At 32.0% G+C, this 27,749-nt stretch overlaps 1 protein-coding gene across 1 annotated transcript; it reads left to right on the top strand.

The window, feature by feature from the left end:
• Positions 1-3,224: 3,224 nt before the first annotated feature.
• LOC139511310 (uncharacterized) lies at positions 3,225-26,926 on the top strand (the record flags this gene model as incomplete). The annotated part of the gene is given in 8 exon segments (XM_071297946.1): positions 3,225-3,405; positions 14,511-14,607; positions 15,311-15,373; positions 17,830-18,415; positions 20,205-20,276; positions 23,560-23,729; positions 24,420-24,637; positions 25,582-26,926. Coding segments are annotated over 7 exon segments (1,374 nt in total). The 3' UTR covers positions 25,757-26,926.
• Between the last annotated feature and the right edge of the window lie 823 nt (positions 26,927-27,749).

Here is a 27,749-nt window from a genome sequence, read left to right as displayed (position 1 = left end):
ATATCAGAAAATAGACGTCATTTGGCTAACACATCTTCTTATTTTATAAATAAAAGATCTTTTCAATCAATTTCATTCTGTCTAGATTGGATTACTGTTTACTAGGATTTGATGAATAATTAAGGAACCGAACATAAAACATTTATCAATATACAAAACTCTCACATTGGAGAAGTTCCTTGTAACAGTCAAGTGCAATTTCGAGTAGCAACTTGCAAAAGTCAAGTTCAGTGTTTATTCTAATAATTGATTCGTGTATTTCTTTTTATCTGAATAAATATTGTTTATATCAGAATACCACTCTAATAATTTCGACTCGTCTTGATTAATGAAGCTGTTAGCAAGTATTTTTATTAAATTATTAAAAAAAAATATCCCTCCAGCGAACTTGACTACAATGATTCGAATGATTTTAAAAATATGAACAAAACAGCAATCGATCGCCAAATCAAATTGAGAGTACTTATTTGTATATTATTGATTTCTAGAAAAGACTTATTCTGAAAAGTTATTAATTTAGAATTGTAGAAGATCTTTGAATATTGATTTGTTTAATATTTTTCTTAAGAGGATTAAGCATTCACAGACATGTTAAAGTCCTCCACATTCATTATGTGGCTGTCCCAAAACAGGAAGAATAAAATTGAGAATGGAAATGAGGAATGTATCAAAGAGACAACAGCCCGACCAAAGAGAAGAAAACAAAAAAGAAGCCTGTAATTCAGTGATAGTCCTAGGTTATTGAAATGAGGAATATATAAGTATATCAAAGAGACAACAGCCCAACCGAAGAGAAGAAAACAAAAAAGAAGCCTGTAATTCAGTGATAGTACTAGGTTATTGTCTCTTATATTTCTTTTTTTTATATACGTTTGTTGTTGCTTCATACACCAGGCCGTTGGTTTTCTCTTTTGAATCATTTAATATTTTGTCGCAGCCTTTCATAGTAGTCCTATAATATCAGACTTAGTAAGTTTATATCGGTTGTATACTATGTTTTTATAGGATATTTTTTTTTTACTATTAATGTAAATGCTTTGATGGGGGAAACAAACCGTTAAAAAAGTCAAATGCAAACAATATGAACCTACGAAGTTTTATATTATACTAGGACTACCTTGTATGGCTTACTATCTGGTATGGGTTTGTCTCATTGTTGAAGCCTTTACAGTATTCTCATTTGGAATATGGTGGATTTCTGTCTCATTGATAATCACATCTACGTTTTTGCATGATATTGAAATAGAATATATAAATAATCTATATATAATAACAAACAAACGAAAAACCTTATATATGTCTTATAGATTGTAAATTTGGTCTATAATGCGTTATAAGAAAAAATATACAGATTAGTTTATCGTCACTTTAGAAATGCTTCACTATATTGCCATCCCCTTATCTGTTTGTTCGTCTTTTTGTATTTTCATTACTCTTTTTCCCATGTACTAATGAGCAGTTTCTATACCCTGTCATTGATCTTATAATTCTGATATAACATATTTGGATTCATATATAACATATTTCAAAGCTAAAAAAGAGCTTTGGTTTATGGAAAAAATTGTGGGCCTATTTAATTTTATTGACCAGACTCCAATAGAAAACTTGCATCTTGGTTATTGCAAGTTTACCCTTGGCACTAACTAGAGTGCCTCAAATTTTGGTACAATGAACGAATTGGGAAGACTGCCCATTGAATGTCATATAAAAACGCAAACTATTATGTATTTAGCAAGGCTTTACACCTCAAATTTGAATCCCTTATTACATGAATCCTTTCAATTAACTAAAACTTTGGATTCTAGTGGCTCCTATTCATGGTTCATTTTTGCAAAAGATATTATATCTGAGTCTAACATTGATATAGATAGACTAAATTAAGTTGAATCAATGCAGACAAGATTATTAACTGATGCTCATTAGCTAGTTGATACATTTGTCTTCTAAAATACAACTGACATATAAGGATCGTAAAAGTGCTATGCGGATAAATTTATCGGTTTTCAAGAGTAAAATTGGCAGCGCGTCATCCTTACAATAACTTCCATTTTAACGATTGCGAAAATTAACTGGCGTAATGGGGAGAAAATTTTGACGAAGTAGATTCCTGACTGATACCTGAATTCAGCCAATAGACCCATAATAAGGGAGCACCCATTTTACTTTTTTTTAAAGAGGAGGGGGGGGGGGGGGGGGGAGTAATGAAATTCTGTTTGAGTCAGAATTATTTTTAAGCGAACCATTTTTTTTTTTGTTTTTCGACGCCGTCAATCAAGTTACATTTAGCAATAAAAGGTTAGGTGTATCTGCGACCACAATATTTTTTTCATCGAATTTGGATCAGAATAATTTTTTTGAATAAACATACTCACCCCCCCCCCCCCCCCCCCCCCCCCTCTCGAAGTTAAATGGTCGTTTCCTAATACCATTAAGCAAAAAATAATATATTTGTTAAGTAATCGATTCAAAATGACTTCACAATCGAGTGAAACTAGGATTGGACCTGGGTCATTCACTGGGAACGGATTGTTACAAATGTAGTCCAGATTGCAGATTGAATTTAGGTACCGTTGTGACAATATGATGGGCTTAATATATATATATTTATATTTATATTTATGATTATATATTCTCAAAATGTTTATTAAATTGAATAAAATAAATACAGGGGAATATCTATTAAGAAAATCATGACCTTGTAAAAGGTTGTTCAATTGACCTCTACGTTGCATATAACATATTTACATGCAGACCAGATGGTGACATGTAGCAATAACAATTAGTTATAACTGGACATAGCCTACATGTATTCTTCAAACATCATTTTCCATGTTGGTCAAAACATGTCAACTTAATAGATATTCGTCCCTGTATCTTTTGATTTAAGACTATAATGGTCAAATTAATAGAAACCTTGACACTGTTTATATTCTGTATATATATATTGTGTATTTTACTGTATAGAGAGACTGTCCGTTATGGAGACTGGTCCAGACGGGCTTTAATAAAATGCTATTCCAAATAACCATGTGTTGTGTAACACCGTGGATACATTTTATGACATGACATTGAAAATTTTAAAAAATCTGTCGTTATTTTTAAATCCGCTTTAAGGATTATAATAAATATAAGCTGTCTCATTTGCCAACAGTAGCGTTTATAAATATCGATCCACCCGAGTGGTCACGGATCAGTTACTCTACCTATGCCATGGCTAATTATCTCTATTTATATCCGAAGCATTCAGGTAAACATGGCGGCGCCCATCAAATACCAAAAAATGTTTTATTTTTTTGACATTTGATTATGGAAGAAAACTAAGACCATGGTATAGATTACATTGGATACAATTTTTTCGTAGCATTATATTGGTATTTGTGTTGGAGAAGGAAACTAAAACCTCAGGTAATTTGTGTGTATTAATAATTATATCATTATTACATATGTCTGTTTAACATTAAGCTTCATCTAATGTTATTTTAATTGCAATTGAACTGTGGCAAATATTTTATTTTATTTATATCACAATTTTCGACCTCCATGAACATGTACATAGCGCCACATTTCCGGGGTATTACACACTCCGGCACCGGAGTCTTTCTCGTACTAGAGAAGAAGATTTATTTTAATGTTGTCTGGATATTGCATTTTCAAATCAGAATAAAAACCTTTTCTTAACAACATTATTTCTTAACAACATTATGGGACCGACGGCCTATTCCCAGCTTAACCGAAAATGTATAGAAACTCTGGCCAGGCAGGGTCAGCAAGCTCTCACAAGTCGCTGCAATAGTGTGTGATTTGGAATCCGTTCGCCATACTAATTTTATATAAGAATGTAATACTGACTTTTATAGTCGTTTCATATGCTTATATTTCAAACACCATATGATCCCATATGACATGCCGGAATATCGAAGGTAACCAGAAGTATGTGGCTAGATTTGCTTACATTCCTAAGAACGAACCACAAAGAAAGATAACCAGTTGAAAATTTTGATAATTCGAGAACCGTTTTTTAACACAGTTGATTTCTGACAATTATTTTATGCTAAACAATAAATAGACAATTGGCCTTAATACATTTTCTTTTATGTTAAATGAAATTTTATTAACAATATGATGACAGTTCATCATTGCCCGGAGATATGGTCATCAAACCTATTCAATGGGTTCAGGCGTGAAGGAAAATTACTAAATTAAACGATACTTACCTTGGTTAAAGTTGAAGTTTAATTTGAATTCTATGAAGTCATAGAATCACTAAAGTGATCAGATTAGAAGCACTGCGCAACCGCAACCTCAGTCTTTAAAGATACTTTTTTTTAATGATAAAAGCCAAGTGGTACTCTACTAATAGCATATATATATATATATAGTTATACTATTATATAAGCAAACAACTATTCTTCATCGATTTATCATCTAAAACCTTAGAAGGTAACATCGAAATGGATAACAGGTTAACACGACCTACAAAAAAACCCATGGTAAGTTTTTACTATGTGCCACTGGACATTAAACTAACAACAATCAAGCATACATCGTTATATCAACGGATATTATGCTATTATACTAGTAGACGAACCTACACAATGTAGGTCATCACACTATATCGTCCTAAAAATACATGAAATTGTGCCACTGGACGTAAAACAAACAAAAATCAATCATTCATCATGATATCAAAGGTAGTTAGCTATTATACTAGCAGACGAAATTATTTCACCCCATTAACACTGTCCGAAAGATACATGAAATATGTGCCACTGGACATGAAAAACAAACAATAAATCATTCATCAGTGTATCTCATTGAGAAAGCCTACAAATAGTGTTTTAATACATACAAATGAAATGCATGGCAGTGAAAATTAACAGAAGTCACTAGCTAATATTCCTAAGGAAATATAAATAGTAACACCAATACAGAAATAAAAAGCGGATGTCTATCTACCACTGGTTACGCCTTTATTCCTAAATCGAAGAATTCAATTGGTTGCCGTAATAATTATCATGTATCATTCAATTTACATAAGGCTCTAATAATGACCTTCACTTCAACTAAGCGCAACTTTGCGATAATCATGGGTCATACTAGAAGAGAGATATTATAAAAACAAGAAAAGAAATAAAACAAAGAATAAGCATATAAGATTCAAACACAATCTTCTATTGCAAATAAGAAACCGCAGTGAGGACCTAAACTTTCATAAAGAGTTCGTCCTAAACCTATCTAAAAGAGATATAACTGAAACTGAATTTAAAGTTATAGCAAAAGGTTTAAAATTTGTTCCTACAAACAAAGGTAACCACAGACAATTGATAAAAGATTTTCAATCATTTGAGAGGTCGTTGCGACTGAAATATTATTTCGGTATTAATATACGCATATATATATATATAGCAACTAAAAAACACTCTTTCAAAATTAGTCTGATTTTCAAGTACCAATCATTGTCGATAATTCAATAGAAAAATACATTTTCTACACAAAACACGAATTATCAAATTATATGCCGACCATTAAATACAATATGTCTAAATCGGAACGTGAATGCATAAAGAAATTAAAAATCGACAATACTATATGTATTCATAAAGCCGATAAAAATAACACGACTGTACAGAATAAACGTGACTATCTTACTGAAGGCGAATCCCAATTGAATGACGGTATTCACTATACTAAAATAATAAATATTGACATAGAAAACACCAGAAAGTCAATAAATTGGTATACCGTATGAAAGAAAATGATGAAATAGACGAAATGTCTTTCAAATCCTTACGAGAAGAATGTACAACATGTAAAACTCTAAAAGCCTACTTCCTTCCTAAGATTCACAAACTTAGTATGGAACCATTAGAAATGTACCAAAATAAATGTATGAATAAAGAAAAAGTACATGTACCAGGTCGACCCGCGATTATTAGCCAACGCTCGGGACCATTACTAAATATTGGAAAATACCTAGATTATTTTCTTCTTCCACTGGTGAAGACACAAGATACATATCTATCAGATACTAGCGATTTTATCAGATACATAGAAAATACGCACACGAAACAGAGTGATTTACTTGTTTCCTATGATATAACATCGCTATCGCTGTTACCTGGGAATACTCCCGAAAGAACACGAAACATTGCATATTAAATTCTTAAGAATTAAGCAATAAAAAGTACGTAGTGTCAGGTCAGAAATATTGATACCATACCATGAATAAGTGGGTTTATGGTCAATTTATCAAACTATTTTATCCACTAAACTTTTAGAAAAATAAATCGCATAGAACAAAATAAATATTATTTTTAATTTGTCACCGTCCTTTCAGAAGTTTCTATCGTGAAATATATTTAATTCTTACACTTGAACATACATGTAATAAAAAGGAAACTTCTTTTAATTATTGTTCTGTTAATGTAAAGTTTACGGAGAGCTGTCTCATTGGCACTCATACCAAATCTTTTTGCATTTATATTGTACATGTATTTGCAGAATTTTTTATTTTTTTATTTATCGAATCATGGAAGTATTATATTGACCGAATGAATAAGACAATTGGAATCGTTAAAATTGAGAATTATACATGAAAACAGATGCCTGCGACCCCTGTTGTTTCGATTAGCATGTTTTTTAAAGATATCCGCGTGAAGTTCACAAATTTCATGTATTTGATCACCTGTTGTGAATTTAAGATAACACTCTCAAGTTCAGTCAAATCTGTGGTTAAAACTTTCCTTTACATATAAGCAATATTATTTTCCGGGCAGGGTACCCCCTTTTTTTATATTTTACTCGGAATATTATTGTAAACACTTTTTTTGTGGGACTTTCTTTGCGGTTTTAGGCGGCATGCAATGAAATTTTGGGAACATTTGCTGATTAGTTTGAGAATATTTGTACATAAATCCATTAGTATGTGCTTCGATTGGCTTATATCTATAAAAAAAACAACAAGTAATCTAAGACTATATGATTATTGTTATAGTGAGAGACCTATTTATCTACCAACGAACAAGTGAAGCGTGTATAAATATTGTTGAAACTGAGAAACATGTATTGATAGAGTGTCCATTATAAGATGACCTGCAAATTGATCTTTTTTAGAAAAACTTTGTCACTTCGGAACATCCAAACTTAAAAAAAAACCAATCTAATTTGTGAAAATATCTATTGTTCTATACAGTAGGTTGCGAGTGAATGTGATAGAAGTGCCAAAATCTGCAAATTTATTTTACATAGAAGACGCTGCTTTTCACATCGTTAAACTTTTTGTCTTAACTGAAGACATTTTTAAAGAAATTTGAAAATTTAGCTGTACATTTGTACTTATTCATTATTAATATGACATTTCTCTTTTTTTTACACATAGCAAAATTAAAGCTATTTAAGGACAATACGTTTATGTACTGTAGTGTGTTTAGTTTTTCTGTTTGTCTTTTTCATTTTTAGCCATGGCGTTGTCAGTTTGTTTTAGATTTATGAGTTTGACTGTCCCTTTGGTATCTTTCGTCCCTCTTCTTTTACATTCAATGTGATTTATAAACAAACTGCATCGTCACGGGCAAAAGTACTATAGAAGCATTTAGTGTTGAAGGCCAATTTTGAAATGTCTCAGAAATCATGGCTGAAAAGTTAGTGAAAATATTAATAAACATACAATTCTGGGAGGTAAAATTGACAAGAGTAAAAGCAGAGACTGAATTTATTCTTTTAATAAAAAATCAAAATATTGCAATGAGTTTGTGTTTGTGCATGTGTATTCAAATTCTACGTTGTCTCATATTCGGGTTTACGTCGAAAGATATAAATATTTATCATATGTTTAGTAGTAAATACAGTATTTTTGCATATTTGATAAATAGCCTGCTGTTTAATCCATATCGCGCAACTTTGATGCGCACCCTTTATCGCATACCCTTTATCACACCCCTACTTTTTGCCCCATAACACCCCGGCATTTATTTTTTCATATAAGACTTAACAGCTCATGAAAGGTCATTTACCAAAATTTTAGACGATTCTTGATTTTCTTTCTTTTGTTTTGAGACCCAAATAATACCAATGCAAATATAAGGTAAAAGTTCGAGTCAGCCTTTTTTCCCGCCATATTTTAAATCTCAAATATCTCGAAAACGAGGTACACGACCTATCAATATTTTTTGGTTTTCTCTATCCTTAATTGATGCTCTACAAGCTTATAGTGTCAATTTTAATTTCTTAATTTTTTACCTTACCTCACCTAAGTACATCCTTAAGAAAAAATCTCCTCAAAATAGGTCCAAGAGAATGGTCACTCATTATTTAGTGACGTCATTGTTTGTTATGTGACGTCACGAACGTCAAGTTTTCATATTTTTTGGCACACTAAATGGAACTATAAAAAATACAAAACACACAAAAAATACAATTATAAACAAAATATTTTTAAAACAACAGCACAAAATTGTAAGGTAACCCAAGTGCTTCGGATAAGTAATCATTGGCGGATCCGCCACTGGTAATTGAGCAGTTCTTTTAAGGCCTTTGAAACAAAACAAAAGTAGAACTGAAGGTAACCCAATGCTATGGATTAGAAAACAGTTCATATAATATAATACTCTCCTGTTGAAATATAGGATAAAGTGTATAAAACATGGAAAAATCCGTATCACATGCCGTATCACCCTCGACCAATATCATCCCTCGGGCCCTGATATTGGTGTTTCGGGATGATACGACATATGATACGGATTTTGCCATGTATTATTCTCTATTTATATATATAGATATGTTTGGTAATCATGATCTCATATTTGTCCCTTTTCGACTTTTTATTTTGTGTGTCTGGTTTGATATTCGGTAAAATCGAATTTTATCTTTCGGAAATAAAGTCAGTTTATACAACTCGAACTCATGCGGAACCTAGCATGCAACACTGTCATATATTTATAATACTGTTTACTTAGGGTTGTCAAATTATTTACGAGTGACAACATTATCTTTACAAACTCAGCATGTTGTCTTGATAAGATATCACACACAGAAAAGACTGATCAGACGGATAAGAAATCAAAATCATGCGCGATAACTCGTACTGGCTTACACTGAGGAAAATAGTTGGCCATGGGGAGGGTGGTGGCAGTTATTCAACACATTTACATCAAAACTATTAGAATTTATAATTTTCTTGTTATAGAAAGTTGCAAAAGTATTCACATTTGTCCAACCCGCTTTACTCATAAAATCAGCTAAAGAAACATTGTACAGTTTAGCTTTAGACGTAGCTGCAAATCTCACTGAATGAGCACTAAATTGTCGAGTGTCTATACCCGATTTTTGCAAAACTACTTTAATTCAACGGGAAATAGTGCTGAAAGTCACTGCTTTGTGCGGCTTAATGTAACTGATAAGCAACTGATTAGTGTGAACACGCATAAGTTCAGTACGTTTAATATATTCTTTCAAAACAGTATATACACACAACCTCCTATCTGGAGGAAAAGCTCTCAGTTTGACATCTGGATTCTTATATCCTGGTCTAGACTGTTTTAATAAAACATCTAAATGAAAAACAAATTCATCCCTCGATTTTTCCATACAGTCAACACTTAAAAACTTCAGTGTTTGTACACGAGTAGATCAATATAACGGTCTTCAAAGTTACTTCTTGTAAAGTTAACATATATACAGGTGAAAGCTTTCTCAAGTAGTTCAAAACTAATGATACATCCCATAAACAAATGTTCTTAGATTTTGTTGGTCTAAGATTATAAACTCCTTTCATAAATCTGACTACTAAAGGATGTGCTCCTACAAGGACATTATCTATCACTAAACCTAGTGCAGAAAGAGCAGATCTTGCTTCATTTATGGAACTGTAGCCAAGACCATTTTCAAATAAAATAGTCAAATAATCTAGCACTATATTTATAGAAATTTGAACTTCACTAATTTTCCTTTCACGACAGTAAGAAAACCACTTTTTGACAAATACTTTGTACTGTTTTTTAGTGCTTTTCCTCCAAGAGCATAACATGATGCTGGCAGTTTTTGTCGAAATTCCTCTGTCAATAAACTGTTTCCTGATACATGACCATATTATTAGATTCCATGTTTTGTTCAATGGATGGACAGTGTCTTTGTAAGGAAGAGTCAGTAAATCTGTCCTTGCCATAATCAGTATGGGTGTATCGATTAACATCTGCATCACCAGAGTAAACCATGCTCGAGTCGGCCATAACGGCGCTACTAAAATAACTGTTGTCTTGTCTTTCAAGATCTTCTGTACATATCTGCCTAGTAAACTGAAAGGAGGAAATAAATAGCATTTAAAATCACTCCAGTCTATAGAAAAAGCATCTATAAAACTAGCATCTGGGTCAGGTTTCCATGAACAAAACCTTTTCAATTATGAGTTGAGGCGAGATGCAAATAAATCAATTTGGGGTTCACCCCAAGTTCACATATATCACAAAAGATGTCTTTGTTTAGATACCATTCAACTTGATCATTGAACTTTCTAGATTCCGCTTCTGAAATATTATTTTCAGTTCCAGCCATGTGACTAGTAGTGAGTCACACATTTTGTTTCTTTTCCCAAAACCAAATAGATTTTACAATAGTGTTACAACATATTGACTTGATTCCACCCATTTTATTGACATAGCTTACAGCTGTAGTATTGTCATTTAATATGTTCATATGTGTAAAACATTTTAATTGAGATTCAAATGATTTCAAACCATACAAAATTGCAAGTAATTCTAAATAATTTATATGATATTTTTGTTCATCAGGGGTCCATCTACCTCGTTTTGTTGTCAATGTGTACTGCTCCCCAGCCATAGAGTGAAGCATCAGTTTGTAAAATAATTTGTGGATTAACTCTGGACTGTATATAAGTACTACATGACCACCCAAGATTTTTTTATTTTTATTTTATCAGTTATTTCCACATTGACATCAAAATTGCCCTTTGCCATCTTTAAGGCATGTATTTTTTTTTCTATTTCAATATCTCTATAATACAGTTGACCATAATCAACAGCAGAAAAACTTGAGAATATCAAGCCTATATAACTAGCAACTTCTCTTATTTTTGAGTTTTGTCTTGAAAGTAATTTATGACTTTTTTCATGTATCAGTTCTTTTTTGTCTTGTGTTAAAGTGACAATCATTTTTTCAGAGTCTTTCAAAAACCCTGAAAATTGAATTTTCTTTGTAGGTATAAGAACAGATTTTTTCTGTTGTACTATGAATCCCAAATCAGATACTAATTTTACAGTATCTTGGATATTTAGACTACACTCTACAATTGTATCTCCTATCAGCCTATCAATCATCAATATAACCTATATTGATATGACCTGATCTGCGGAGTGTAGTATATACCACTTTCATAAGTTTTGTGAATAAACGTGGTGCACTTGCCAACCCATTTTGTAAGCAAGTTTATTGATAAATAGAACCTTTCCAAATAAATCTCAAATATTTTTGATATTGCTCATCAATGGGCACTGACTAATAAGCATGGCGCAGATCGACACTAGCCATGTAACAATTTTGTTTTAATCAAATGCAATTCCAATGGGACATTTATGAGCAATATCTAAAATATTACTATCTGAAGTAATTTCTTCCCATTTATTTACAATTTTTTTCAATCTACCTGCTACAAAATTTATACTCACAACACCAGGTTTAAATTTCTGTATTTGTGGTGAGTCCATCTGGAGTTTTTTTTTATTTCATGAGAGTTTTTCTCATTAAGCATACCAATCTGTTAGCATGCCCCATCAGAGCGAGTGAATCCATACAATCGTCTAACATATTACTTTGCTCAGTACACTCCCCTTTCTCTAACATTAAATCTAGTTTATAAATAACTTTAGCCATGACAGTACCTGTCTTCACAACTACAGACTGAATAGTTTTCATTTTGTTATCCACTGTTTTGGTCTCTGGACTTAAAATGTCCCAAATAACCTGGTCAGTTTGAACAGTAACGAGACCGTCACAATTTTGTGGTCTCTGAAGTTTCTCATCTTTCATGAGATCTGAAAATCTCTTAGAAGAAATTCCATTTCTAAAAATATCAGTTATATTATTAGCTACTAGTAACTGTTCATTAATTATAGATGGTGCATACTTTTCACCAAACCTAAATTTTTTGCTCATGCTAGCAAATCTTGTCTCTTCACAAGAGTCAGATTTTTGTTTCTTACTAGGGGGTTCATCCCTTTTTTCATTATCTGCTTGGACCTCGCCACAAGCGTCATCATAACAGTTAGACTCATTTTGATTTTCATCATCATACTGATATTCCTCATCATATAGAGCATCTATTCTCTTGTTCGTGTTTCCAACCGGGTTTCAACCCTCCAATTGGTTTTTACTTGTTCAGATCTTATCTGCTTATGAATATCAAGCATTTCATTGTTATTATTAGCGTCACCACTGACACTACTAGACTTTGCTTTAGAAGTGGATGGCGTACTCAAGGAAGGGGGCTTACCCTGAGCAGCAGACTTGGACGAAGCCTTGGAAGTTTTCGACCTTGTTTTAGACTCCTTGGGTTTATAAAAGAGTAAAGAATCTTCATCCTCTAATCTTAAATAGTCATCTTCTATACTCTCCGCCTTCTTATCAGGCATTTTCTCTGACTTTTTGTCACGAGTTTGTATCGTGGCGTCCGCCATATTTGTTTACTGTATAGTAATCTCAAACCCACACGAGAATGAAGTTAAATTCTATAAAACTTATAAGCCAGATTTAATCACATTAATTCTTCAATAAATTTATTAATTGACTTCATATAATTAAATAACAAATCAATTTTCAAGGTTGCAATACAAGGTTACTAACACACGTCAGTCACCAACGAAAGTTGACAGTAGACTGCGGACGTGTTGCGGTTGCGCAGTGCTTCTCATCTGATTGCGGAAGTGATACATGTATGACGTAATAGAATCGGAATATAGCAGATGTTAACATTTTCATATACTGCAGATTTTCTTCTTTATTCGGCAATATTGTTCTAGGATGGAACTTAACAATTCACATCAATCGACGCGTCATTATGAATCCGCGATCTTAAGGTTTATGACCCCTTCTCTGGCCATGTAAATTACGAATTTTTCAAACTGTCTATGTTTAAAATTTTATAACAAAATCTCTTTTTTAAAGTGTATGGATTTTCTACAAAAATCTTGGTTTTATTTGCCACAAAATCCCCTTTTCCCTATTAAATGTATTGAAACAATAAAAAACCCAACGCTTTGTACAATGTTTCCCATTGGTATATGTACAAATTGGCCCATCTCTATTATTCATTATTTTTGCTGTTTTGATAATATGAGGCAGGCATTACCTGTAAATGGGGACGAAGTCTGTATGAATTATTTTTTTGTAACTCAATTATTTGTCAACAAAAAGACACGGAAATACAGTAACGTTTCCGATTTTGGTTCTGTTGTTAGGGATTTTAGTTGTGACGTTATTTAAATTATGACGTCATATGCAATGTAAACATGAAACGCTATCATTAGGTAACGTTTTTTCATATCAAGGAATTATTAAAAATGAAATAAGTATTGCGCGTTCCTTCCTATTTTATACTAGACTGATAAATATATATTTTACTCAAAGTTTCATACAAACGAGACCGGAAAAAGGAAGTATATTGTACATTTCTGCGCAGGTCCGGGATTTCAAAACATGACATAAAAAAATTTGAACGATTTTGAGTTCATTAGTACAATGAAAAATTCGGGAAATTTTCCCGAATTTTTTTTTTTATTGAATTTTCTACTGTTATTGGGGACTTCGTCCCCATACTATTGCAATTTGAAAATTTCGTATCAAGGATTTGTATAGTAAGTCTTACTATACAAATCCTTGTTCGTAGTTATGGTGCATTGTTATTCATCGTGCCGACTTGAAAGAAAACTTATTCGATCTGCTTTGATTGTCACAAATTTATATACAAAATAAGATTGAAACCAAGAATTTTTATTCATAGAAAATTCTCAAAATACTGTAACAATTTAGGAGTAAGCCTGATTATAATTCAAAAGTAATCAATCTTTTACTTTTCAAATGCATATTTACCTTTATTTACTCAACAAGAAACTTTCTAATGAGCCGTTAAATTTCGTCCGAATATTATCAAAACATTCAATTTCATATAAATTGATACCGTCAGGTATTGATGAAATCGGTATATATCATTTGCTCTGCACGGTCAGGATGACCCATTAACCCGACTCGTAATGTTATTAGGATCACAAATGTAGTTTTTATATATATAAAAAGAAGATGTGGTTTGATTGCCAATGAGTCAACTCTCCAAAAGAGACCAAAATGACACAGACATTAACAACTATAGATCACCGTACGGCCATCAACAATGAGCAAAGCCTATATCACATAGTCAGCTATAAAAGGCCCCGAAATGACAATGAAAAACAAAAGTTTTGTAATGATATAACTATGTACATTTAACTAATCTTATTTTACAATAGGTGAACTATGAGACACATCTGGAAAATATGCTTAACACTAGTTGTGCTGTCTGCATTTGTAGTATTTTTCACTTCTGTGGATGATATTTCATTAAATGTACGTATATATATTTTATTTCAAGCCTAGCTTTACTATTTATATATGTAAAGCAGTAACTTTACCATGGTGACACGAATCTTATTGGTTAATAATCCAAACATTCGGATTGCTACCAAAAACAAGAAATAACAACACAAAATATTTTTAAAAAATTTAAAAAGATGTAGAAACGACAATACCACCATTTATCTGAACAGTTAGCTCCTTGAACCACGCAGACAAAACTATCACTTATCTTCACAGTTGGCTACAGGAGCAACGCAGACAAAACAATCATTTTCTATAGTAATTGGTTTCATGAGTCATTCTTTGGTCTATAAGGTTAATGAGCGAAACTCAATTTATAATTTTCTGAAACAGTTTCCTCAATGATAGATGCTCAATAGTCCATTTTTCCTAACAGTTTGTTCCGTGATCTTGAGCGACGCTATAAACTCAATTTTATAAAGCAATTTACTCCAAGAACCATTAGTTAATTTTACCAAATAGATCGGTTCATGAGCGACACTCAAACAAAAAGTCAGTATTTTTCATCAACTGTTAGCTGCAAGAGCAATGCTCTATTTTCCGATCCCGAATTTCTGGTATTTCGAACATACAGGTTTTAATACTCTTCGTACTTATCACATATATGTATATATTCTAAAACATACGTTTTGAGCTGTGTATTTATAATGCGATAGTTATTTCCTCGTTTTAGCAGCATCATGTACAGAGTGTGTTCAGCAGAGATGAGATGGAAAGCATAAATTTTACTGAACGCGTGAGTAACATTTCAGGTTGCACTTTGTAAATACAGCTGTTTCTCAAACCAAGCCTCTTTTGGGGAGATTTATATTCATAGAAAATTGATTTTGTTTACATACTGGTTCCCAGTTCTGATCTGTAGGTTGCATCTCATATAGACATAGCTGGAATTCCAATGGGAACAAACTGTGCCCCTCTACTTGCCGACTTGTTTCTTTATTATTATGAGACTGACTTCATGCAGGAACTTCTTAGGAAGAAAGATAAGAAGTGAGCAATATCCTTTAACTCTACTTTCCGCTATATAGATGACGTTCTTTCACTAAATAATTCAAAATTTGGTGACTATGTGGAACGCATCCAACCCATCGAGCTAGAAATAAAGGATACTACAGATACAGTTAAGACGGCCTCATATCTTGACTTACATCTAGAAATTGACAATGAGGGTCGATTGAAAACAAAACTTTACGACAAAAGAGATGATTTCAGCTTTCCAATTGTGAACTTTCCATTTCTAAGTAGCAACATTCCAGCAGCACCTGCAAACGGGGTATATATCTCCCAATTGATACGATATTCCCGTGCTTGCATTTCCTATCATGATTTTCTTGATAGAGGGTTGCTGCTCACAATGAAGCTATTAAACTAAGAGTTCCAAATGGCGAAGTTGAAATCATCCCTTCTCAAATTTTACGGACGCCATCACGAGTTGGTTGACCGTTACGGAATAACCGTTTCACAAATGACATCGGATATGTTCCTTACGTCGTAACTACAATCCCCTTCCCTTTCATGAATGTGACCTACCGAATTAGACTATTTACCGGATTTGTTATCACATAAGCAACACGACGGGTGCCACATGTGGAGCAGGATCTGCTTACCCTTCCGGAGCACCTGAGATCACCCTTAGTTTTTCGGTGGGGTTCGTGTTGTTTATTCTTTAGTTTTCTATGTTGTGTCATATGTACTGTTGTTTGTTTGTCTTTTTCATTTTTAGCCATGGCGTTGTCAGTTTGTTTTAGATTTATGAGTTTGACTGTCCCTTTGGTATCTTTCGTCCCTCTTTTGGAAAAGTTACCAAAAAATATACACGTGAATATTGTTTTTATTGAAATCTATGGTAACCCTACAGTCGAGGTAGGGATAGTTAAGAAACTTAGTGTTAGTTTAAAACTCTTAGAAGTTCGGGGCATATAAATGTTGAAAATATGCCGCACAGCTCTATATTTTGACCTTTGAAAAAATAGTCGTGCATATGAACTTTCCATTCTAGGATATAATTTTTTTCAAAACTTCATAGTCAAAGTGGTCCAGTTTAAGCCGTAAAGGGAGTTCCTATGGGAAAATGCATTGTCAATATTTACAGAAATGCAACCTTCATAAGTAAGCGTATATATGTTTTTATAAAATAACTACCAGATTTATCAATTGACATTGTATATCTAAAATATCAAGCTATGTTAAACCAAAGACTTGGTATATTCTGCCTTTCCGCTAGAGCCTATCACGTGGCAATGAAGAGTAGACTCTAGCACGTGGTAATGAAGAGTAAGATCAAAGACTGGTCTGGGCGTAGTCAACATATCTTCCTGTGGATTACCTTGTGAAACAGTACGTTAAAGTCCGGTTCTCTTTTTAGGTCTAGTACAAAGCAGGATTCACATAGTTGCTAGTATCTACGTCATTCGATCTTTGGTGGATAGTACTCGTAGTCTCATTGGCAATCATACATATATATATATTTGCATTTGTCTCGCAATGTCATAATCTGGATATGCATTTAATTTGACAGTAGACGTTAAATATGTCTCCAACTATCCATCAATTTATATACATATGTGTAGTATGATACTATATGAATACTTTCACATATTGTTACTTGTGTGGAGAGTTGCCTCAAATGCATTTATAGCACATCTTCTTATACATTTGTATCTATATATGGTATACAAATGCTAAAAAATATGAATTAAAACAGTATAATTAGAACATGATGTCGCAAGTACGATTAACTTTTATCTGCCCAAATTTTGTTGCTTTCAGCAAATACTATTGATAGATTGACTGTTACTTGCTCAGTGTCAAGTATAGCAAATATTTCATGCCTATTCAGGACGAGTCTACAAGACTGCCAGTATGGCTGGACATGTTTGATATCTTTGTTAGATTTATTGTATTGATATTTATACTTCATTACTTGTGGTCGTCAGTGTGACAGAGATTCCGTCCAAACCGGTGTAATGGGTCGTCTAAAACTTGCAGTGAGAAGAATGTTTGTTTGCTCCGTTTTAAAGCCCTCACTGTGAGTTTGAGATTGAGAACGGCAATAAAATCCTCGACCTTTTTGTATTTTTTGCTGTGCATATGATGATTTTGTATCATGCATACTCCATATCCTGTCTTCCTTTCTATTTTATTAAGTATAATTTTTGCTTTATGCATGTCTTTACAATATATATTTGATAGGTGACGCCTGGTGTGAAGATTTGTCGTCGAGATGACCTCTATACATTTTCAGCAGTAGCCAAGCCCAGTGCTGATTGGACAAAATACACCTCGATCGTCATAACGTCATGGTGTACAGGAAGCACACAGTTCAACTGCTTCTTATATTCTACAAATAAAAATATTGAAATGGTTAAAGCTACTTTAAGCAGGAAACGTTCAAATCATGGACGACCAAAACATTGTGCTTGTCAATATACATGCAATTTGGATAACGAATACCACAAAATTAAAGGCTACCTGACTCAAGTTGGTCTTAGTCCGCTAAAGGATATCAAAGAAGACTCTTGTCCTCAAATAAACAAAGTAATATATCCAACGAGACAATCTGGTAAAATGGCTATTTGTTCTAAAATGGCGTATGGTTCTCAGGAACCAATAAAACTGATTGAATGGTTTGAGTACAATCGTTTAATGGGCGTTGATCGCATCATTACCATGGTTCAGCTGATAAATAGAGACGCTTATAAAGTGCTTAAATACTACAACAAAACAGGATTGTTAGACATGGACATTTTTCCTTCTCCACTGCCAGGAATAGACATAAGTATGCATTCATTAAGTATTTATATTTGACAATTGTGCCTTTATTCTTGTAGACTGTTTGCTTATTACACTCACAAAAACAAAGCATTACAATTAAAACTGAAAAAGGCATACTAGTATTTTCATTGTTCCACACAATTTTTCCCTATTAAGGAAAGCCACTGCAAATTCAACGCATTCAAAGATGGTCGATGTTACTAAAGGTAGAAATCATCATAAAAAACAAGGAACAAAAATATTATTAAATAAATGCAGTATGGAAGAGTAAGTTATCCAGATATGGTATATAAGTAAACATCAACTGCATGATATTCACTGATTTCAAAGACTACGCGACCGATATACTATTGGTTGCATGTCTATAGCATATTTTTAAATTTGCATTCAAATGTTTTTCGATAAAATTACTCAACCAATTCGAACTTCAAAGAATCATCATCGTAAAAAGTTGTTTAATATTATTTCATGCTGTTTCTCTTTGGGATTGTCAACATGAACTCCATTTTATGTAGTGTATGTTGAATATTATAGGGAATTGTCACAGGAACTTGTTTCAGATTTTCTTTCCCAATACACCCGTGTTATATTAAGGTATACAGGGAAACAAATTCTGAGACAAGTGCCTGTGGGAATTGTGTTTGTGTAGCTAATAAGAATGTAGCAAATATTGTTTAAAAATGACAGCTAAAAAGATGATTTATTTATAATAACATCGAAATGCATCCCCTTGTCTGTATTCAAATAAGCTGTTAAATTGTTATCTTTTAATTCCTATACATGGAATAACCAGCATTTTAGTGAAATACAGTGTGAATTTATATAGATAGAAATACTAAAACAACTGTTTTAAAACTATATGTCTAGCTTTCAAATGTACTAGTATACTGACCGGCTTTAGAAACGCAACACTAGATTATTTATGTGTTATTTTTGAATGAATGTGTCACCGTCAAAAGCGACGACTGCCTGTTACAAACGCCAAAATGATTGTCAGGAAGATCAACAAATTCTGTCTGACATGTTTTAGGATCTGTTTTGCACCTTCTGATTTTGCATTTGGTCAACCCATTAATTGGTTTTGGTAATTATGCGGTTGGAACTTGAGGGCTTTAAAGGTTTTCCTGCAGTCGATTCTTTGTCAATTCAGTTGATGGGAAACATAAATGGCATGAATCTGTACTCAATGGCACTCGGCAATTTGATTAGCAGTTGACGTTGCTGCCGTAAACATGTCTTGCAGATGACGTTGCGTATTCAAATTCTGTTGACGTTTCATTGTCACTAAACGTTGATCTGTTCATTGATGGCCAGCAACAAATCTTGTCTTCTTGTATCGTTGTCGGAAGGACAGTAAGACGAGTTTCTGAAGTCATAAAGTATGGTTGCAGCACGTTTATGTTTTCATGTTTGTAGTATTCTTAAGGGCTAATTCAGTTTTTTATTTCTCAGTCTTGACAAAATGGAGATGCAACATATTAAAACTGAATTAAGTGAGGCAAAGGATTTAAAGAACTGTTTCACAAAGCAAAAAACCTGAAACAATCTTTCATTGGTCCAAAATTTCGCTCTAAGAAATTCGTGCGACTTCAAAAATTCGGTATATTCAATAACCACAGGTAAGTCAGATTTTGATTTTTTATTAGGAGAAAGAAGTATTATAAGCATGAAAAGAAGGTATAATAGAATCAAACAAGATTTTGTAAAAAAAATCAACAAAATGAGTGTTGCGTTTCTAAAGTCGTTCAGTATATTAGACCATATTTTCAATTTTTTTAAATGTATTTTTGCAGAAAAAAATGCCAACTGCAAGATAAAAGATAGAACTTCTTGTTTTAAAGACTACAGCCAAGAGGAGCTAAAAGGTATTATTAAAATGTTTTGATAATTTTTTTTTTTTTTTACAAAACTTGTGCTTAATGATTTTATTGCAAACTTACTTAAATTAAGCGTCTTTTTTTCAGAGATGTACAATCATATATCTTGAAAGTTATCCTCTTCAGACTGCACCTTATATATCCGAATATTAGATTGTTACCAAGACAAACATGACAATATTTTCAAACAAACAATATTTAAATTCAAGCAACATTTATATTATATAAGTATAGTATATATCTAGATATTTTAGAGGAGATGATACTTTTGCAAATTGTAAAGTAGAAGTACAACATTCTTAATGCGATTGTTTTTAACATAAATATATAACATAACAAACATATAAGAAAAGTTCAAAATAGTCATAAATTTGTAACACATTAATTAGTTTTTATTATAACAGCTTGTGTGCATGCTTATATAGCTTATAACAGCTTCTATATTTTAGATACTAGTATAGTTTTTACACTTGCGTATATTTTTTTTGTAAATCAAAATTTATAATATGTTACTTTTAATAGATTAGAGTGAAAAGGTAAAATTTCAAAATTAATCAGTTGAAAGTTTTGGTTGTGTAAATGAAGCTTGAGAATAAACTCGATAACTATTATTTTTACATTGTATGGTAGACTTTCTTGTAATATTTGTCAAGCTTAGAAAACAAGCTCAAATGTTTTGTTGACACGGCCTGCTTTAAGAAGCGACCTGTGTTTAGTAGCATAAAGTAAAATCACAAAAATACTGAACTCAGAGGAAAATCAATTCGGAAAGTCCATAATCACATGGCAAAATCAAATAACAAAACGCATCAAAAACGAATGGACAAGAACTGTCATATTCCTGACTTGGTACAGGCATTTTCAAATGTAGAAAATGGTGGATTGAACCTGGTTTTATAGCTAGCTAAACCTCTCACTTGTATGACAGTCGCATAAAATTCCATTATATTGTCACCGATGCATGAACAAAACAAACAGACACATAAGTACAAGAGATTTTTTATTGCAGATTTTCCACATAGAATATTGTTGAGGAAAATAGAGATTTCGTATTGATACATAATTACAAATTGAAAAGTAAAAGGTTCCCCAAAGTTTGAATACTAGTAGTGTCTCAGTAGTCCATATGCCTTTATCGTATATATGCCTTTTCTCTCGCAATTTATATTTAAATTATTTGCTGCAAAACACCTAGCTGGCTAGTATTTGCAAATTTTTGTCTAATTTCAATGGTCGTAATGGTGAAAGATAATCCCATTTGGGTGTAACCATTGCAACAATCTGCATTTCTTTGATACAAAATATAGCAAAAAAGGGGGGTGAACATGTCACAAAAGTCTCCTAAATTTAGTCCAAAGGAAAATTTCAATCAATTAGTGATACTTTTTCCTGAAACCATAGGTTTATATCTAGCAAGTGGTCCAAAATAATCATATGCATTTCTGCTCGACTTGCATAAAATTGAATTGAAAATTGTATTCTTATTCGGCTCCGTGAACAGACGACGTCCCTAAACTAGATAAAGCAAACAAAATGTACTTAAAAGGATTGATTGCCTAATTGAATGGTTCCGGTAATGATAATGCAGACGTTGTGAAAAAGTGGTTAATGTTTGCGATTTTGTAAATATAGACACGGCAATTTCCATAGGAACTCCCTTTGTGTCTAAATCTCTGTCACTTTTACTATGAAGTTTCGGGATAAATTATATCTCAGAACGGGAAGTTGATTTGCGGGATATTTCAACATTTATATAAATATGACATGAACTTTTAAGAGTTTAAACTTATACTAAAATTTTATATCCCTTTTGGACCTCCCAATAATTAAATTTTATGCACTACCAGGTTTTTCTATACTGGTAACACGTTATGTCTCTATCAGACGAAACACAGAGATCATATATGGGAACCAGTACGCTAATAAATTAGCATATCTATGAATAGTATATATATTCCCAAAAGAAGCTTGGCTTGTGAAACATCTGTATTTACAAAGTGCAACCTTTACTTTTTAATGTGATCGTAAAATCATTTCTTTAAGCTGATCATCAACTATACTGTGGTTGTAATTTGATACTTCAATCTGATATAGCCGGGTGAAATGGCGTTCCGGCTAAAAGGAAAGAAGGAATAATTCGCTCCTTAAACTTTTTAGTTTAGCAGTCCGGCAAGACCGAACAACAAACTCCAAACTCCAAACTAAATGCAATGTAACATACAAACAATAACACTATATATAAACACAAACGGATTAAGCAGATTAACTGTGTTACAGATGACAAATTAGAAATAACAATAGATTAAAAGAGTAATTTAGTGTCCGACACGTATTTGTGAATTATAGTCTAAACTGTCACAGAGAATAAATAATGAGATAATTAGAGTAAATGCATTTAAGACCTATGTCCAAGATTATGACACATAATCCATGTAAAACACTTATGCCTAAATTTACGACAAAGTCTAGAATAATAAATAAATGCAAAACCTAAATATACATTAAAACAATTGAAATACTAAAATGTTGTTTAAAAACTAAATTTCATTGCACTGACCAAATTGTCCAGTCATACTTAATTGACTTTTGTTAGTCCTACCAAAAGTCGTTGAATCTCTCAAGACACCCCTACTTCCTCAGTCCACCAATTGAAACTGACGTCAATAAATAGTGCTGAAAGTTGTGTATAACACCACCACTCACCAATTAGATCAACACAAAATGCCCACTTCTGTATTCATCTGACATTTGAAAGTATTGTTTGTAATAATGATCTATTTCCAAATGAATAATGTACCAATAACCTGCGCCACGTCATACTAATTGTTTTACTGTTCATGCTTATTTAGCATGGTTATTGTTTTTAAGGTGGTACCCAAAACTTTAACTAAAATTAATTTGGCTCGTTTGATTTTCTTAAAATTTTGACAAAGTATTTACTTTAACCCTTTTACAAAACTATAAAAATGTCAAAAAATTTTAACCAACCGTTTTATCAGAAAAATTACACTGGTTATATAGCAGTTTGACAAACACTTATTTTGATCATTGAGAAGCTTGATATTCCCTTAACAACACAACGTAATTAAACGTTTAGCTGATTTTACAGAGTTATCTCCCTGTAGTGTTAGGTACCACCTTAATTAAATTGTTTAGACCAAATGATAAAGTTATAAAACATGTATTACGTTTCTGTAGTGAAAATATTATTTCTTTATGCCCTTCTGCTGCTGTTTGATTATAATGCAATATTTATTACTATTTTGATTAGATTTACCATGGAGACATTTTCGCCGATCTTCGCCCCAAGGTGAACATGACCAAATGGTAGCCTTAGATCATTGCCAGGAAAAATTACAAGGTTATGCCTTTGTTGCGAATGTAGATTTTGACGAATTCATAGTGCAGTCCAACTTACGAAATATAAAGGAATATTTCAATGTATGTTTTCTGTTATTATATATTATCCTTCTTTTGTCGAGCCTGTACTACTTTGTCGCGGAAATGAGGCATTGCAATCCGCCAACCCATCGTCGTCAGCGTAGTGTTTCAAGTTGTTTATCACAACAACAATTTTGCCAAATGGTCCTCAATGCTCTTCAACTTTGTATTTGTTTGGCTTTTTAACTATTTTGATCCGAGCGTCACTGGTGAGTCTTATGTAGACGAAACGCGCGTCTGGCGTATAAAATTATAATCCTGGTACTTTTGATATCTATTTCATGAAATTTTATGAAACTTTGACCGACGTTTGTTTATAATAAAAGTATTCAGGGGAAAATTAAGAAAACGTATTGTCTTAACTTTTCTATATTTCAATTGCTGATTTATGGATTTAGTTTTGTTTATATTAAGATACAGTTTATAAGGTGCAAGGTCAGAGCTTACTCCAATTCAAATATACGGTTTATGATCTCATCTGACAACACTTCATTTTACAATCTGTAATTGTCACATTAGCCAATGAAATTTCATGCAGTCTTAATTCAGTCCGGCATTTGTATATTCATAAGTAATTTACAAGTTTTTAATCAGTATTGTCACTGAATGTTATATTCCATAGTCAAAAACTCATGCATGTGTAACATGTGTATATTTCATGTTAGTTAATAAAATTTTAACTTATTTCAGGATACAATACTGCCAAAGTATCAAAATGCTGCCGGATTTACATTAAATCATTCATACTTTTTGGCTAACTGGGGAATTTCTGGGGATGGATTTCTACAAATGACTCAATATACACAGAGAGTTGATCCTCGTTATGTAAATTATAAAAATGTTTACATTCCTAGTAGGACCGCAAGTACAACCACGCACGAAATTACTCCAAAATCTGGATTTAGAAGGTAAAGGAATTTGAAAAATAATAAGAATGGTAAAAAATTACATTTTTCTAGTAGTTCATCCAGAAATCCGCCATTCTTATATTAAAATTCTTTGAGTACATTCTTTTTGTTGTATGCTTAATTTGTGTTTCGAACGAAATTATATTCTCGTATTTGTCTCTGTAGAATACATACGGCTAACCATCAAGTTGAGGTTCGTAGTTAAAGTTTGTCTATATGCCTTTTTGTGCTTTTTGTTACATATTTTTTTTATATTGATTAAGAATATAACACAATGTTAACTGCTGTACCTCTTTTTTTGCATTTTTTATATTTTCATGTCTGTTTGTTTTATTCACACATCGTTATCAATATAATATAATTTGATGCGTCTGTCATACAAGTGAGACAATTAGCTAGCTTTAAAACGAGGTCTACACAAGAAAATGCCTGTACCAAGTCAGAAATATGACTGTTGAAATCCTTTTGTTTGATGTGGTTGAGCTTTTGATTTTGCCATTTGATGAGGGACTTTTCTTTTTGAATTTTCCTCGGAGTTCAGTATTTTTGTGATTTTACTTTTTTTTAATAGGTCAAGGTCAAGCTCTGCTTTGTGTTTGAGTTCAAATAGAAGTCGATTCTTCTTCTTTCAATGTATGTTTCTTTTTATTGTTAATGCCCAGAACAACTTGTTATGTAGAAACTTATCGTCTTAAGCATCTTAATAAACTGCATTGACATTATTAGAATATAACTGTACATTCCATATATGTGTTAAAATTTATATATTATTATAAAAGAGACTCTTCTTCTAGTATTTTTATTAGTAAATTATTACCACCCATTAACAGATGGGAGCTTTTTAAGAAATGTTAAGTTATTCACATCATATTGAAATTATAACTTGCAAATGGCAAGTAATAAGATACTTCCTTTTGATGAGTAAAATTGTTTTTCTATTTCAGAATATATTTGAAAAAACATCATATAGTAGTACACCACTATAGAACATGCCCACCGGTTGCATATTGGAAGAACTGTATGAACTTTACCAGATACGAGGATAAAAAAATGTTAAAAATAAGAAAAGTGATGGAAGAAAGAGCATTAAATGTAAAGCGAGAACTTGGGATTACATAAACTTATATTTTTAATTTCATTCCGGGGTTGGGGCTTTATTATAAAGAAGAGAAAAAAGTTAGCATTTTAAGAAACTAAAAATATCTAATATTTGACCTTTCCATTTTTTCGAAAATTCATATTTTCATCTGCTTTATAAAGGCTCACATATACCACTTTGCATTGTTGTATTATGTAATTAACAGGGCATCATTTGTACAACAGAGCAATGTGTTATAAAAAAGGCAATTTGTAAAAATATATTTTATGAACTGTGTACTAGTCTTTTCATACACAAATTTTTTGTCATTGCATAACATCTTGAAATACTCATTTCATATATGTTTTTTTTCTATATTACTTGAATTTTATATTTTATGTATTTGTATGTGTTACTGTGTATTTGAGTGCTACAGATTTAAAAAAATATATGTGGGTTTTTCAGTGAAAAAGTTGTTTTTCCTTGATTTTGTCCGTCTCTCTTGGAAGAGAGGTTTTAAATTAGCTATCTATTAAGGATGTACTTAGGTGAGGTTTTGGAATTTGTATCAAATGTTCGGACTCCTTGGTGTTTTTCCATACAATACAATGTAAAATATTTTGCCCCATAACACCCATTTATTTTTTCATATAAGACTTTATAGCTCATGAAAGGTCATTAACCAAAATTTAAGAAGATTCTTGATTTTCTGTCTTTGTTTTGAGACCCAACCAATGTAAATATAAGGTAAAAGTCCGAGTCAGCTTTTTTCCCGCCATATTTTAAATCTCAATTATCTCGAAAAGGAGGTACCTTACCTATCAATATTTTTAGCTTATCTTTATCCTTAATTGATGCTTTATCAGCTAAAAGTATCAATTTTAATTTCTTAATTTCTTACTTTTTACCTTACCTCACATAAGTACATCCTTAAACCAGGTATAATCCACAATTATCTACAAAAAAATGCAGTCTTGGATAAGACAGTTGTTTTCCATCCGTTTGTTGTGTATGAGCTTTTAATTTTGCTATTTGAAAAATGATTTTTGATTTAGAATTTTCATTACAGGTTTTGTATTTCTGTTTATTTTACCTCGGATTTATGAGTTTAGAATCTAACCTTTGGTATTCGTTTTACTTTTCTTTCCAGACATTTACACACTACTTGAGAAAGGTTAAAATGTTTAACAGCTAAGGAATAAAATTTGATAGAGGATTTTTCCTTTTCTTTGTTGAAGCCTAAGACATGATACATTTAGGTTTGTCCCTATATAACTGTCAATGAGTGTTAACCGTATCATATCTATCTCGTTAAACTAGAAACAACAGAAATGTCACACAGAAAATATACACGCCACAAAAGTTCTTCTTTCAGACGGATATACGAGTCTAATTTTCCCATGAAACCAAGGTATACAATAATATATAAGTGACATCACCGTATGTTATTAACTTTATAAATATAACATATATCATATTTATATATAATAATACTTTATTCCAAAAGCAAGTACAGCTTATAGGATATACATTCATTTTTTGACAAATTAATTATACATGCACCATATTAAATATTTAAGACATATAATAATAAAATGTTAACTACATTGAGATACATTAAATTACTTGTATACAATACAATTTCAAGTATAACGCAGAGTATAAAATTCATAAAATTAATAAAAGTTAGCAGGTAGTTTCTCAGCTAATTTTAAGTATTTACCAAGATTGTTCAGTTCTTTATTATTCTTGTACAGATAACAATTGTATCAAATTATAAGTAGAGGGGTGTCTCCAATAATATTGTTTGATATATTTTTGTCTAATGTCAGCATATTTATTACATTTCAATAAAAAATAAAATTCGTCTTCAATGGAACTTGTATTACAATAAATACATAATATAACTTTCCTGTCAATATTATAATATCTTCCTGTCTCTATATTCAAATTATGTGCACAAATACGGTATTTACAAATATAAGGTTTATATATGTAATTCACTTGTTTGTCTATGTAAAATTATAAATTATG

This window comes from Mytilus edulis, chromosome 2 (genome assembly GCF_963676685.1).
Source record: "Mytilus edulis chromosome 2, xbMytEdul2.2, whole genome shotgun sequence".
NCBI lineage: Eukaryota > Metazoa > Mollusca > Bivalvia > Mytilida > Mytilidae > Mytilus > Mytilus edulis.
Note: the sequence above shows the minus strand (reverse complement) of the source record. Positions and strands in the feature narration are given on the sequence as shown.